We start from the raw sequence: 12,266 nt of genomic DNA on the forward strand, positions 1-12,266 counted from the left end.
CCCCCCCCCCCCCCCCCCCCCGGGTTGCTGCTGCTGGCCTTTTTCTCTCGTTCTGCCAGGAAATCTAGGAATGGTTGCCACCTCCTGAAGAACCCCTGCACTGATCCCCTTAGAGCAAATTTCACCTTCTCCAATTTGATAAACCCTGCCATATCGTTGACCCAGGCCTCCACGCTTGGGGGCCTCGCATCCTTCCACTGAAGAAGAATCCTCCGCCGAGCTACTAGGGACGCAAAGACCAGAATGCCGGCCTCTTTCGCCTCCTGCACTCCCGGCTCCTCTGCAACCCCAAATATTGGGAGCCCCCAGCCCGGTTTGACCCTGGATCCTACCACCCTCGGCACCGTCCTTGCTACACCCTTCCAAAATTCCCCCAGCGCTGGGCATGCCCAGAACATATGGGTATGGTTTGCTGGGCTCCCTGAGCACCTAATACACCTGTCCTCGCTCCCAAAAAACCAGCTCATCCTTGTCCCAGTCATGTGAGCCCTATGCAGCACCTTAAACTGTATGAGGCTAAGCCTCGCACAAGAAGAGGAGGAGTTCACCCTTCCAAGGGCGTCCACCCACGTCCCCATCTCAATCTTCTCACCCAGCTCCTCCTCCCATTTACCCTTCAGCTCCTCCACCGAGGCCTCGTCTACCTCCGGCATCACATGGTACGCTGCCGAGATCCTCCCCTCTCCAACCCACACCCCTGAGAGCACCCTGTCCTGAACCCCACGTGGCGGCAGCAGAGGGAACTCCGCCACCTGCCACCTGACAAACGTCCTTGCCTGCATGTACCTAAAGGTGTTCCGCAGGGGGAGCCCGAATTTCCGTTCCAGCTCACCCAGGCTCGCAAACTTCCCGTCTACAAACAGGTCCCTCAACCCCCTAACACCTGCTCTGTGCCAACACAGGACGCCATCTCCATCCTCTTCCATGCTGCCCCTTCCCCGTCCATCACACACTTACGCACCATCGCTGCGTTGGCAGCCCAATAATACCCACAGAGGTTGGGCAGCGCCAGCCCCCCCTATCCCTGCCCCGCTCCAAGAACACCCTTCTCACCCTTGGGGTCCCGTGCACCCACACAAACCCCGTAATGCTCCTGTTAACCCGCCTGAAAAAGGCCTTCGGGATAAGGATGGGGAGGCACTGGAACAGGAACAGAAATCACCGTCATCTTGACTGATTGCATCCTACCCGCCAGAGACAGCGGCAACATGTTCCATCTCTTGAACTCCTCCTCCATTTGCTCCACCAGCCTTGTGAGGTTAAGCTTATGCAAGGCCCCCCAGCTCCTGGCCACCTGGACCCCCAAGTACCTGAAGCTCCTCTCCGCCCTTTCTAGTGGGAGCCTACCAATCCCCTCCTCCTGGTCCCCCGGGTGTACAACGAACAGCTCGCTCTTCCCCAAGTTGAGCTTGTACCCTAATTCCCTGAGAATTCTCATCACCTCCGGCATTCCCCCCACTGGGTCTGCCACATATAACAATAAGTCATCCACATAGAGCGACACTCGGTGTTCCTCCCCACCCCGTGCCAGCCCCCTCCAGTTCCTCGACTCCCTCAGCGCCATGGCCAGGGGCTCAATTGCCAGCGCAAAAAGCAGGCGGGACAAGGGATACCCCTGCCTCGCCGCTCGGTATAACTGAATATACTCCGACCACCTCCTATTCATGGCCACACTCGCCATCGGGGCCTCATATAACAGCCTCACCCACCTGACAAACCCCTCCCCAAACCCGAACCTTTCCAGCACCTCCCACAAGTACCCCCACTCAACCCTATCGAAGGCCTTCTCCGTGTCCAACGGCACCACTATCTCCGCCTCCCCTTCTACCGCTGGCATCATTATAACATTCAAGAGCCTCCGTATGTTAGTGTTCAGCTGCCTCTCCTTCACGAACCCCATTTGATCCTCGTGGATAACCTGCGGCACACAGTCCTCTATCCTCTTGGCTAAAATCTTCGCCAACAGCTTGGCGTCTACATTCAAGAGTGAGATCGGCCTGTATGACCCACACTGTAGGCGATCCTTGTCCCGCTTAAGGATCAAGGAAATCAGAGCCCCCTCTTCCCTTGCCTCATTGAAGGTCCTAACCAACAGGGGGCCCAACAGGTCTGCATACATCTTATAAAATTCAACCGGGAACCTATCCGGCCCCGGCGCCTTCCCCGACTGCATGCTCCCTATCCCTTTGACCAGCTCCTCCAGCTCAACCGGCGCCCCCAGTCCCTCCACCTGTCCCTCCTCCACCCTCTGGAATCTCAGCCGGTCCAAAAAGCGCCCCATCCCCCCCTCCTCCGCCTGGGGTTCGGACCGATACAGTTCCTCATAAAAGTCCCTGATGACCCCATTAATGTCTACCCCCCTTCGCACCACATTTCCTCCCCTATCCTTAACTCCACCAATCTCCTTGGCCGCATCCCGCTTGCGGAGCTGGTGCGCCAGCATCCTGCTCGCCTTCTCCCCATATTCATACACCGCTCCCTGTGCCTTCCTCCACTCAGCTTCAGCTTTTCTGGTGGTCAACAAGTAGAACTCAGCCTGGAGACTACGCCACTCCCTCAGCAATCCCTCCTCCGGAGCCTCCGTGTATCTCCTGTCCACCCTCACCATCTCACCCACCAGTCTCTCCCTCTCTCTCTCTGCTCTCTCCTCTCCCTGTGGGCTCGAATAGAGATCAACACCTCCCTAACCACCGCCTTCAGTGCCTCCCAGACCGTCCCCACTCGGACCTCCCCGTTGTCATTGGCCTCCAGGTATCTCTCGATACATCCTCAAACCCGCCCGCCCACCCCCTCGTCCGCCAGCAGCCCCACATCCAAGCGCCAAAGCGGGCGCTGGTCTCTCTCCTCCCCCAGCTCGAGGTCCACCCAGTGCGGGGCATGGTCAGAAATGGCTATTGCCGAATACTCAGCATCCTCCACCCTCGCAATCAGCGCCCTACTCATAATGAAAAAATCAATCCGGGAATAGGCCTTATGCACATGGGAGAAGTATGAAAATTCCCTGGCCCTCGGCCTCGCAAACCTCCATGGATCCACCCCTCCCATCTGGTCCATAAACCCCGTCAACACCTTAGCCACCGCTGGCCTCCTACCCGTCCTGGATCTGGATCGATCCAGTGGCGTATCCAGCACCGTGTTGAAATCCCCCCCCCCCCCCCCCCCCATTATCAGGCCCCCCACCTCCAAATCTGGAATCCGGCCCAACATGCGCCGCATGAAACCCGCATCGTCCCAATTCGGGGCGTATACATTGACCAGCACCACCCGCTCCCCCTGCAGCTTGCCGCTTACCATCACATACCTCCCGCCGCTGTCTGCCACCACATTCGACGCCTCAAACGGCACCCTCTTCCCCACCAGGATCGCCACCCCCCCGATTTTTTGCATCCAGCCCCGAATGAAACACTTGGCCTACCCATCCCTTCCCCAGTCTAACCTGATCCGCCACCTTCAGGTGCGTCTCCTGAAGCATGGCCACATCTGCCTTCAGCCCCTTCAGGTGCGCAAACATGCGGGCCCGTTTGACCGGCCCATTCAGTCCCCTCACATTCCAGGTTATCAGTCGGATCAGGCCCCCCCCCCCGTCGACTAGCCATTACCCTTCCTCAGTCCGCCACGTGCCCACGCCCCCCGTTCAGCCCGTTCCCCACGGCGACAGACCCCCATCCCGACCCCCTCTACATGCTCCAGCTCCTTCTTGGCCATTCCAGCAGCAACCCGGTACCACCCCCCTATTCCCCCGCGCCTAGCCGATTTTGTGACCGCTCCGCTCCCGGCCCAGGCCATCCACCGGTGGAGAATCTTAAAGGACGTGTTCCCACACAGGGAAAAGTCCAACCAGTACCGCTACGGGCCCTTAAAAGAGCCCAAAAGACCGAAAATAGCGGGAGCTACCGAACGTGCGGCTTAGCTCCGCATCACCTCAACCGGAAGTCCCATAATTACTGTATTTTCTGACAGAGCAACAGCACTGCAGTTCAAAAGTGACATTTGGCACGTTTTGACTTAGGAGCTACATAAACCAGGAATTATTTCCCTTATAACATCTAAAAGGCAGCTACATAGAATAATCATATTGTTTCACCAAGAATTTACAACACTGACTTGATCAGCTAAGTCAACATAATAAGAACAACTGGCGCTGTAGAGCTATTGAACATTGCGAATATGTAGACAATCAAAACCTCGCTGTCATGTCTACACCCCACTAGTATTGCCATATTTTACTGTGGTTGAAATTTAAAAATGTTAGATAAATTGCCTTTCTACTTGAAAATGATCAATCTAATTTAAAAGCACATCATTTGATTTTATTTCCAATCAGCTGCTTCTCACGATTGCTTCAATTTTTCAGTTAGAAAAGTTCCAATACAGCTCAGAAGTTGGTCTTATGATTAGGGAAAGAATCACATGATCAAAACGCAATATCAGATTAGATTTTTTTTCAATGAGAATCTGTTGCATTAAATATGGACATGAGTTTGCTATGTAATAAATCAGTTTCTGTTTTTATTCAAAATAGTGGATCAGATTTATCACCTGGCTTCACCAGCATCTCCTCCAAATTATATGTATAACCCTATCAAGACACTGAAGACAAATACCATTGGGACATTAAACATGTTAGGTAAGAGTTTTTTTGTGGGTATGCTATTGCTTTTATTGCTCAAGCATTAAAATAAAGTTAACATTTTGTTTTTCCCAAATCCCACAACCTAATAGCCTACCAGAGTTCTAAAATAGGTAGCTGCAGAGATGGTGGTTTTCTTAGATTCTAGAGGTTAGCAAACATACCTTCTAGAGGTTAGCAAACACTAGGGCAGCACAATAGGATAGTGGTTAGCACTGTGGCTTCACAGCGCCAGGGTCCCAGGTTCGCTTCCCGGCTTGGGTCACTATCCGGTTTCCTCCCACAGTCCAAAGACATGCAGGTTAGGTGGATTGGTCATGGTAAATTGCCCTTAGTGTCCAAAAAGGTTAGGAGGGTTATTGGGTTAGGGGATAGGGTGGAAATGAGGGCTTAAGTGTGTCGGTACACTCGATGGGCCGAATAACCACCTTCTGCACTGTATGTTCTATAACATTGCTTTTTAATAATGGAGGGAGAGAGCGAGAAAATGAAACTAGGGGCAGGATCTTCTCTGCAGAAACCCTATGTTGATCCGTAATCAATCACTATTTGTTGATGCTGTCAATGTACTCTGTCGATTATTCTTTTGGCTACTATGTGGGTACTGTGCACGTTCCCTTGGTCACAGGAAAATACTTTTCACTGTACAAGTGACAATAAATATCAATCAATCAATCTGCATCCTTCGAGACCCCTGCAGCCAAACTGGTGAAATTATTTTTCAGGATGTGGCCTCCTATTTGGCTTCCTTTGAGGTTATTGTCCTCTTAAATGTGGTGGACGGACTCCCAATTGCTTCCAGTTCAGGGCTGGAGGCTCTGAAGCCTCAACCGCTGTACCAGGAGAGGTAGGCCTTGCTGAGACAGGTCAGGAATTGGACCTCAAAATGGAGGGGTAAGTTTGAGGCACCATAGAATCATAGAATTTACATTGCCGAAGGAGGCTATTTGGCCCATTGAATCTGCACCGGCCCTTGGAAGAGCACCCTACTTAAGCCCATGCCTCCACCCTATCCAGATAACCCAGTAACCCCCACCTAATCGTTTGGACACTAAGGGGCAATTTAGCATGGCCAATCCACCTAACTTGCACATCTTTGGACTGTGGAAGGAAACCGGAGGAAACCCACGCAAACAGAGAAAGAAAGTGCAAACTCCACACAGTCACTCGAAGTCGGAATTGAACCCGGGACCCTGGAGCTGTGAGGCAGCAATGCTAACCACCGTGCCACCTATCAGGTGAATCCCCTCCAGAGGGTTTGCTGGGGCCTAGGGGGCTGATTAAGATGGCTGCCTCTGCACGGAGCTGGATGCTACACCGCTGCTGTGAAATGCCAGCAGACCCTCTAGACTTCCCCAGATAGGGGTCTTAAGCATGCAAATTGGCTGTCATTCTCCATTTGATGTGCAGCTGATCCTTTTCCCTGCCCTGTGAAACATCCCCAATAGCAGGAGTAAGCATGGAAGAGACTTGATGGGGCACGCTGCTAATTTTCTGCTTTGTCCCCCCTCCTCCCACCCAATCTCTTAAGCATGCCACCCCAGGGTGAGGAAAACCTAAGCCCTATAGGCCAGTTCACCTGACAGAAGTCATCAGGAAAATGCTGGAATAATTATTAAAGAAGTCTAAACAATACATTTTATAATAGAGTCGACATAGCTTTACAAAAGAGAGTTCATACTTGATGAATGTATTGAAATCCTTTGAGAATACATTGAGCAGATAGATGTAGTTTACTTGGATTTCCAAATGACATTGGATAAAATTCCACACAAAAGGTTAATATGTATGATAAGGGCTCATAGAACTGAAAGTAATATATTAGCATGGATCGAGAATTGGCTAATGGGCAGGAAGTGAATAATAGGAATAAGTGTGGTGGCACAGTGGTTATCACTGCTGACTCACAGCGCCAGAGACCCGGGTTAAATTCCGCCTTCGAGTGACTGTGTGGAGTTTGCACTTACTCCCTGTATCATCGTGGATTTCCTCCGGGTGCTCAGCTTTCCTCCCATAGTCTAAAGTTGTGCAGGTTAGGTTGATTGGTCATGCTAAATTGCCCCTTAGGGTCCAAACCATTAGGTGGGGTTATGGGGATAGGGCAGGATATGGGCCTGGATGGGCTGCTGCTTTGGAGGGTCGATGCAGACTCAGTGGCCCGAATGGCCTCCTTCTGCACTTAGGGATTCTATTCCACTATTACATAGAACACACAGTGCAGAAGGAGGCCATTCGGCCCATCGAGTCTGCACCAACCCACTTAAGCCCTCACTTCCACCCTGTCCCCGTAACCCAATAACCCCTCCTATCCTTTTTGGTCACTAAGGGCAATTTATCATGGCCAATTCACCTAACCTGCACGTCTTTGGACTGTGGGAGGAAACCGGAGCACCCGGAGGAAACCCACGCAGACACTGGGAGAACATGCAGACTCCGCACAGACAGTGACCCAGCGGGAATTGAATCTGGGACCCTGGCGCTGTAAAGTCACAGTGCTATCCAGGTGTGCTACCGTGCTGCCCAAATTCTATTCTATTCTAAATGGGGCATTTTCAAATTGATGCCCTGTAGCCAATGGATTACCACAAGAAATCCGACTTGGGCCTCAACTGTTTAAAATCTATATTAATGATTGAGGTGAGGAGACTTGGAATAATGTTCCTTAGCTTGTTAATGATATAAAGCTAGGTGGGAAATGTAGGCTATGAGGACAACAGGCTGCATGGAGATATAGACAGATCAGGTGAGTCGACAACAAGGTGACAGATGGAGTATAATATTTGGAAGTGTAAGGTTTATAAAATGGGGAAAAGTCTTAATGATGATTAGAGGGACATGGGTGTACTCATAGAATGAGCACAAAGTAAGCATGTAGATTTTTAAAAATTAATTTACGGAATGTGGATGTCGCTAGTTAGGCCAGCATTTATTGGTCATCCCTAGTTGCTCTTCAGAAGACGGTGGTGAGTTGCCTTCTTGAACCACTGAAGTCCCTGAGGTGCTGTTAGGGAGGGTGTTCCAGGATTTTGACCCAGTGAAAGAATGGCGATATATTTCCAAATCGGGGTGGTGAGTGACTACCAGGTGAAGGAGAAAGTGCTGAGATGGGCAAAGTTGAATCAAGCAATGAGGTGGGACTGCAGTAGTATACCAGGATCTCGCGGTGGAGCTGGCAATCCTTTGGTAGGGAGAAGGTAGCGTTGTATAAGAGCAACGTGCAGTTTGGGGTGGTCTACATGGCGAAGCTGAGAGTCATTCACAACTCCAGACACTATTACTTAGAGATGGCGGAGGCAGTGTGAAGGTTGAAGGACTGGGACTGAATTGAGTTGTGTTTGGGAGGGGATGGTTTTGGGAATTTGGGGTAATACTTTGGGATTTCTTCTTTTGGGGGGGATCTAGTGTGTTGGGGCATTTGGAGGGACTGGGGGGCCTTTGTGCTGGTTTTATTTTTGGTATTGGGTATGTGGGGATGAACGGGAGAGATGGGGGGGGGGGAATGGGCCGTGGCCGTTGGAACCTGTCTTGACAGGTTTCGATGGGCCTGGAAGGTGTGAATGGTGGGAGGATGGGGATGAAGCAGGAGGAAGTCTCTGTGGTGGTTCTGGGAAAGGTGGGGGGTCTTCGAAAGTAGGGCCCAGGGAGATAGCGATACTGGTGGGCAACAGAGCGAGGTGTCAGATGGAGAAGGTGGTGGCTGACCAAGGGGGCAGGTACGTTATAGTAATGGGTGTTTTGGAGGGGAGGTTAGTGGTGTTGGTTAGCGTGTACGTCCCAAAGTGGGCCGATGTGAGGTTTATGAAGAAGACGTTGACTGCCATACCAAATTTGGATGCGTACCAGTTATTACGGGGGGGCGTAGACTGGGAGGCCAGAAAGGAGCGGCAGCGGCTGGTAGAGGAAATTGGAAGTGGATGGGAAGAATGCAGAGGATCCTATCCCAGATCTTCTGGTGAGGAGATAGGAATTGTGGGCAAGTCTTGACTTTCTGTCCACAGGAAAGGCGCTGCAGCAGTTAAGGCAGGCGAAGGGGATTGTACATGAGTATGGGGAAATGGGCAGTCGCTTGCTGTCGGGCCAGCTCCGCCGGCAGGCATCTGCGAGAGAGATTGCTCAGGTGTGGGATGGGGCAAGGATGTTGGTGGTGGCGCCAGAGCAGGTGCGCAAGGAATTTGAGGAGTTCTTTAAAAAGTTGTATAGGTCGGAGCCCCCAGGGGATGAGTCAGATATGAGGGAGTTTTTGGGGGGGCTGGACTGTCGTAGAGGAGGAGAGGGCAGATCCGAAAGAGCCAGTGGGGATGGAAGAGGTTCGGACAGCGATGGGGGAGATGCAGATGCGTAAGGCACCAGGGCCGGATGGGTTCCTGGTGGAGTTTTATGAAAAGTTTCTGGATAAGTTGACGCCGCTGTTGGTGGAGATGTTTGAGGATGCAGTGGCTAAGGGGATACTGCCAGAGACAATGAGATAGGCATCCATTTTGTTGCTTTTAAAGGATAAGGACCTGTCGGAGTGTGGGTCTTCTAGGCCAATATTTCTGCTAAATGTGGATGCTAAGACTCTGGCCATGGTATTGGCACTTTGGAGGAGTGCCGCCCAAAGGTGAGTGGGGAGGTTCAGACGGGGTTCGTAAAGGGCAGGCAGTTGTGTTCGAATGCATGGCGTCTTATTAAATATGGTGCTCTCTCCGGCAAAAGGGAGGGAGTCAGAAGTGGTGATGGCATTGAATGCAGAGAAGATGTTTGATCGTGTGAAGTGGAGTCATTTGTTTTGCAGTGTTGGAGAGATTTGGGATTGGGCTTAAGTTTGTGGCATGGGTTAAATTGTTATATAGGGAACAGAAGGCGAGTACTCGCATGAATGAGGTGAACTCGGGTATATTCAATTACATAGGGGATTGATACTTCCAGTGGCGTCCATGTGGTGAGTGGTCGCACATTTGGTGGCTCCCGCTTAAGGGGGATTTTGTTAGTCTTTCCCCACATGTATGGGGGTCCTATTTGAGGGTAAAAGGTGAGTGAGTCCCCAGGGAAGCTAATACTCGTCTGGTGCAAGGATTAGAGGACAGGAAGTGCCACAAGAAAGAGAGAGCAGTTAGAGCAGGGCAGTTCTTGTGGTGCACCACAGGTCAAGATGGCGGAAGTAAAGTGGGCAGCACTGCCCGCCAGTGGTCAATGGAGCAGCTGGTGGAGTTCTTAAATGATTTCCAGCAACAGAGGAAGGAGGCCTCAGAGGACCTAGCTAAGGTAGTGGAGCCGCTTAGGGCGGCGATTGTGAAAGTGGGGCAGAGGCTGGAGGCTCAGGGCCTGGCGATACAGAAGGAGATGGTGGGGCGAAGTTGAGTTGGTGATGGTCAGTCAGAAGAGCTGAGAAAGAAGTTGGAGGACCTGGAGAATCGTCAGAATCTAAGACAGTCGGGATGCCCGAGGGTATCGAGGGAGTAGAGGCTGCCAATTAAGTGGCAAGGATGTTGCAGCAGTTGATAGGGGCCTTTGAACAGCCCCTCATGGAGGACCGGGTGCATAGGACCAGAGGAGGAGGCCGCAGGTGGGGGAGCCGCTGAGGGCATGGTGGTGCTGTTGCACTGTTTGCTGGGCGAGGAGAAGATTTTGCACTGGGCTGGAGCTGGCGAAGACGAGAGCTGGGTTCAACCGGGTAAAGGCTGCCCTTTTCAAGAAGGGAGTGAAGTTTGGGCTTTTGTGTCCTACCAAAATCAAGAGTTTTATTTTGACTCTCTGGAGGAGGTGATGGACTTTGAGAGATTCATGGGGCGGAATTCTGCGCTCCCTCGATGAATCGGGAAGGCTGTCGTGAACCCGGCCGAGTTTCACGACGGCTCTACATGGCCCGTTTCCCGAACGATTCTGGCCTCAGAAATGGGCTAGGAGCGGGGCCGCGGGAACCACGTGGGGAATAACGGCAAAAGCCCGCGACCCCCGAATGACGCCAGAATTGCGCCCGAGTGACGCCGCTCCGCGTCGTAAAAGGGCGCGAGCGACCAAAACCAGTGAGGGCCTGCCAATGACGGAGCCACGGAGGGCCGCGCCGAGGTTCGGGGAGACTGACCTCGAGACCCTCCTCGATGAGGTGGAGCAACGAAGTGGGCATCGCCACCCTGCCAGCATTGTGCAACGGGCCTGGTGTGAGGTGGGCCCGGCAGTGAGTGCTGTGTGCTGTGGGCAGACCACTCGGTCTGGGGAGCAGTGCCGGAAGAAGCTCCATGACCTCACCAGGGCTGCCAGGGTAAGTGCCAAGAGGGTGCCCCCGGGTCACAACAATCCCCCCCCCCCCCCCATGTCCCTCATCACCCACCCCGGGCATGAGGGGGGGGGGGGGGGGGGGGGGGGGGGGCGGGGGCGAGAGTGAGTGGAGGGTGGTTAACCCATCATGCACCCCCTGACAGTCTTTGAAGAGAGGGCACTGGACCTTGCTGGGGGACCTAGCACCCGGGAGGTCGCGCAATGCGAGGTTGGAGGTGCCGAACCAAGTGAGACAACCCTGCATGACCACCCCCCCCCCCCCCCCCCCAGCCTATCCTCTGTCCCCTCACACTCCACCCACTGGACCCCCCATCCTCTGTCCCCTCACACTCTACCCACTGGACCCCCCCATCCTCTGTCCCCTCACACTCTACCCACTGGACCATCCTACGCCCGGCCGAGCGTGTCTAACTAACCCCGTATTATTCTGTTCCCTAGGGCGTGCTCGCGAACGTCCAGGGCCGTCTGGTGCCACACACAGGCGCCCACCTGCCACGACCACCGCACCCAGGGCCGCACACCAGAGGGTGGCAGGAGGTCAGCCAGGAGTGCCATCCTCCCAACCCCGGACCCCCGAGCAGGACGCACAAAGGACGGCGATACACTCAACAGAGTCACCTGAGGGAGAACCAGACTTGGGCCGCATGCAGCCTGCGCTCGAATATGACTGGGACGAGGACACAGCTGATTTTATGACGAACGACGACCTAGAGCTTGCGGCACTGCTGTCTCCCACACCATCCACCATCCCAGAGACACTCACTTCGGTTGGGCAGTTAAGTGATGAGTCTCCTGGGTCACGGTCTGGTGTGCACCACACAGCTGAGCCGGTACAGCAGGTGGAGGTCGGAGCAGCCGAGGGGCTGGACTGTCGGAGGGCAGCCTAGGCCCAGCATTCAGCTGGCTCCCAGACGTTTCCCAGGTTCCTGGATTTACTCGACCCATGTGGACAGCCGATGCATTTCGAAACCCAGGGACAGAATGACGGGATGATGGCTGTCTTCCAGCAGCTGCAGACGCAGTTAGAGGAGTCAAACCGCGTCCAGGAGCAGGGAGTGGTGCCGCTCATGGCAGCCACCCAGGCCGACACCGCACGGGTGGCGTCCGCGGTCGAGGCAATGGGTGAAATGGTTTCGGCCATGGGTCAGGTTTTGCAAGACGTTGGGCTTCACGTGCACGCGTCATCCATGGCCCTGGAGAGGGCTGCCCTCTCACAGGCAGCAATGCGCCACAGCCAACATGACATTGCCGGCGCGTTACTGGCCCTGGCCGAGTCTCACAGGTCATGGCCCAGTCCCAGCACGCCATGGCACAGTCCCAGCACGCCATGGCACAGTCCCAGCACGCCATGGCACAGTCCCAGCACGCCATGGCACAG

General features: G+C 53.6%; 1 protein-coding gene across 1 annotated transcript in view; it reads left to right on the forward strand.

The window, feature by feature from the left end:
- The window catches only part of uxs1 (UDP-glucuronate decarboxylase 1), a 113,373-nt gene that overhangs the window by 40,013 nt on the left and 61,094 nt on the right, over positions 1-12,266 (forward strand). The window contains exon 7 of the mRNA XM_038818235.1: positions 4,523-4,627. Coding sequence (XP_038674163.1) covers positions 4,523-4,627 — 105 coding nt within the window. The remainder of the gene's footprint in view (positions 1-4,522; positions 4,628-12,266) is intronic.

This window comes from Scyliorhinus canicula, chromosome 14 (assembly GCF_902713615.1).
Source record: "Scyliorhinus canicula chromosome 14, sScyCan1.1, whole genome shotgun sequence".
Lineage (NCBI taxonomy): Eukaryota > Metazoa > Chordata > Chondrichthyes > Carcharhiniformes > Scyliorhinidae > Scyliorhinus > Scyliorhinus canicula.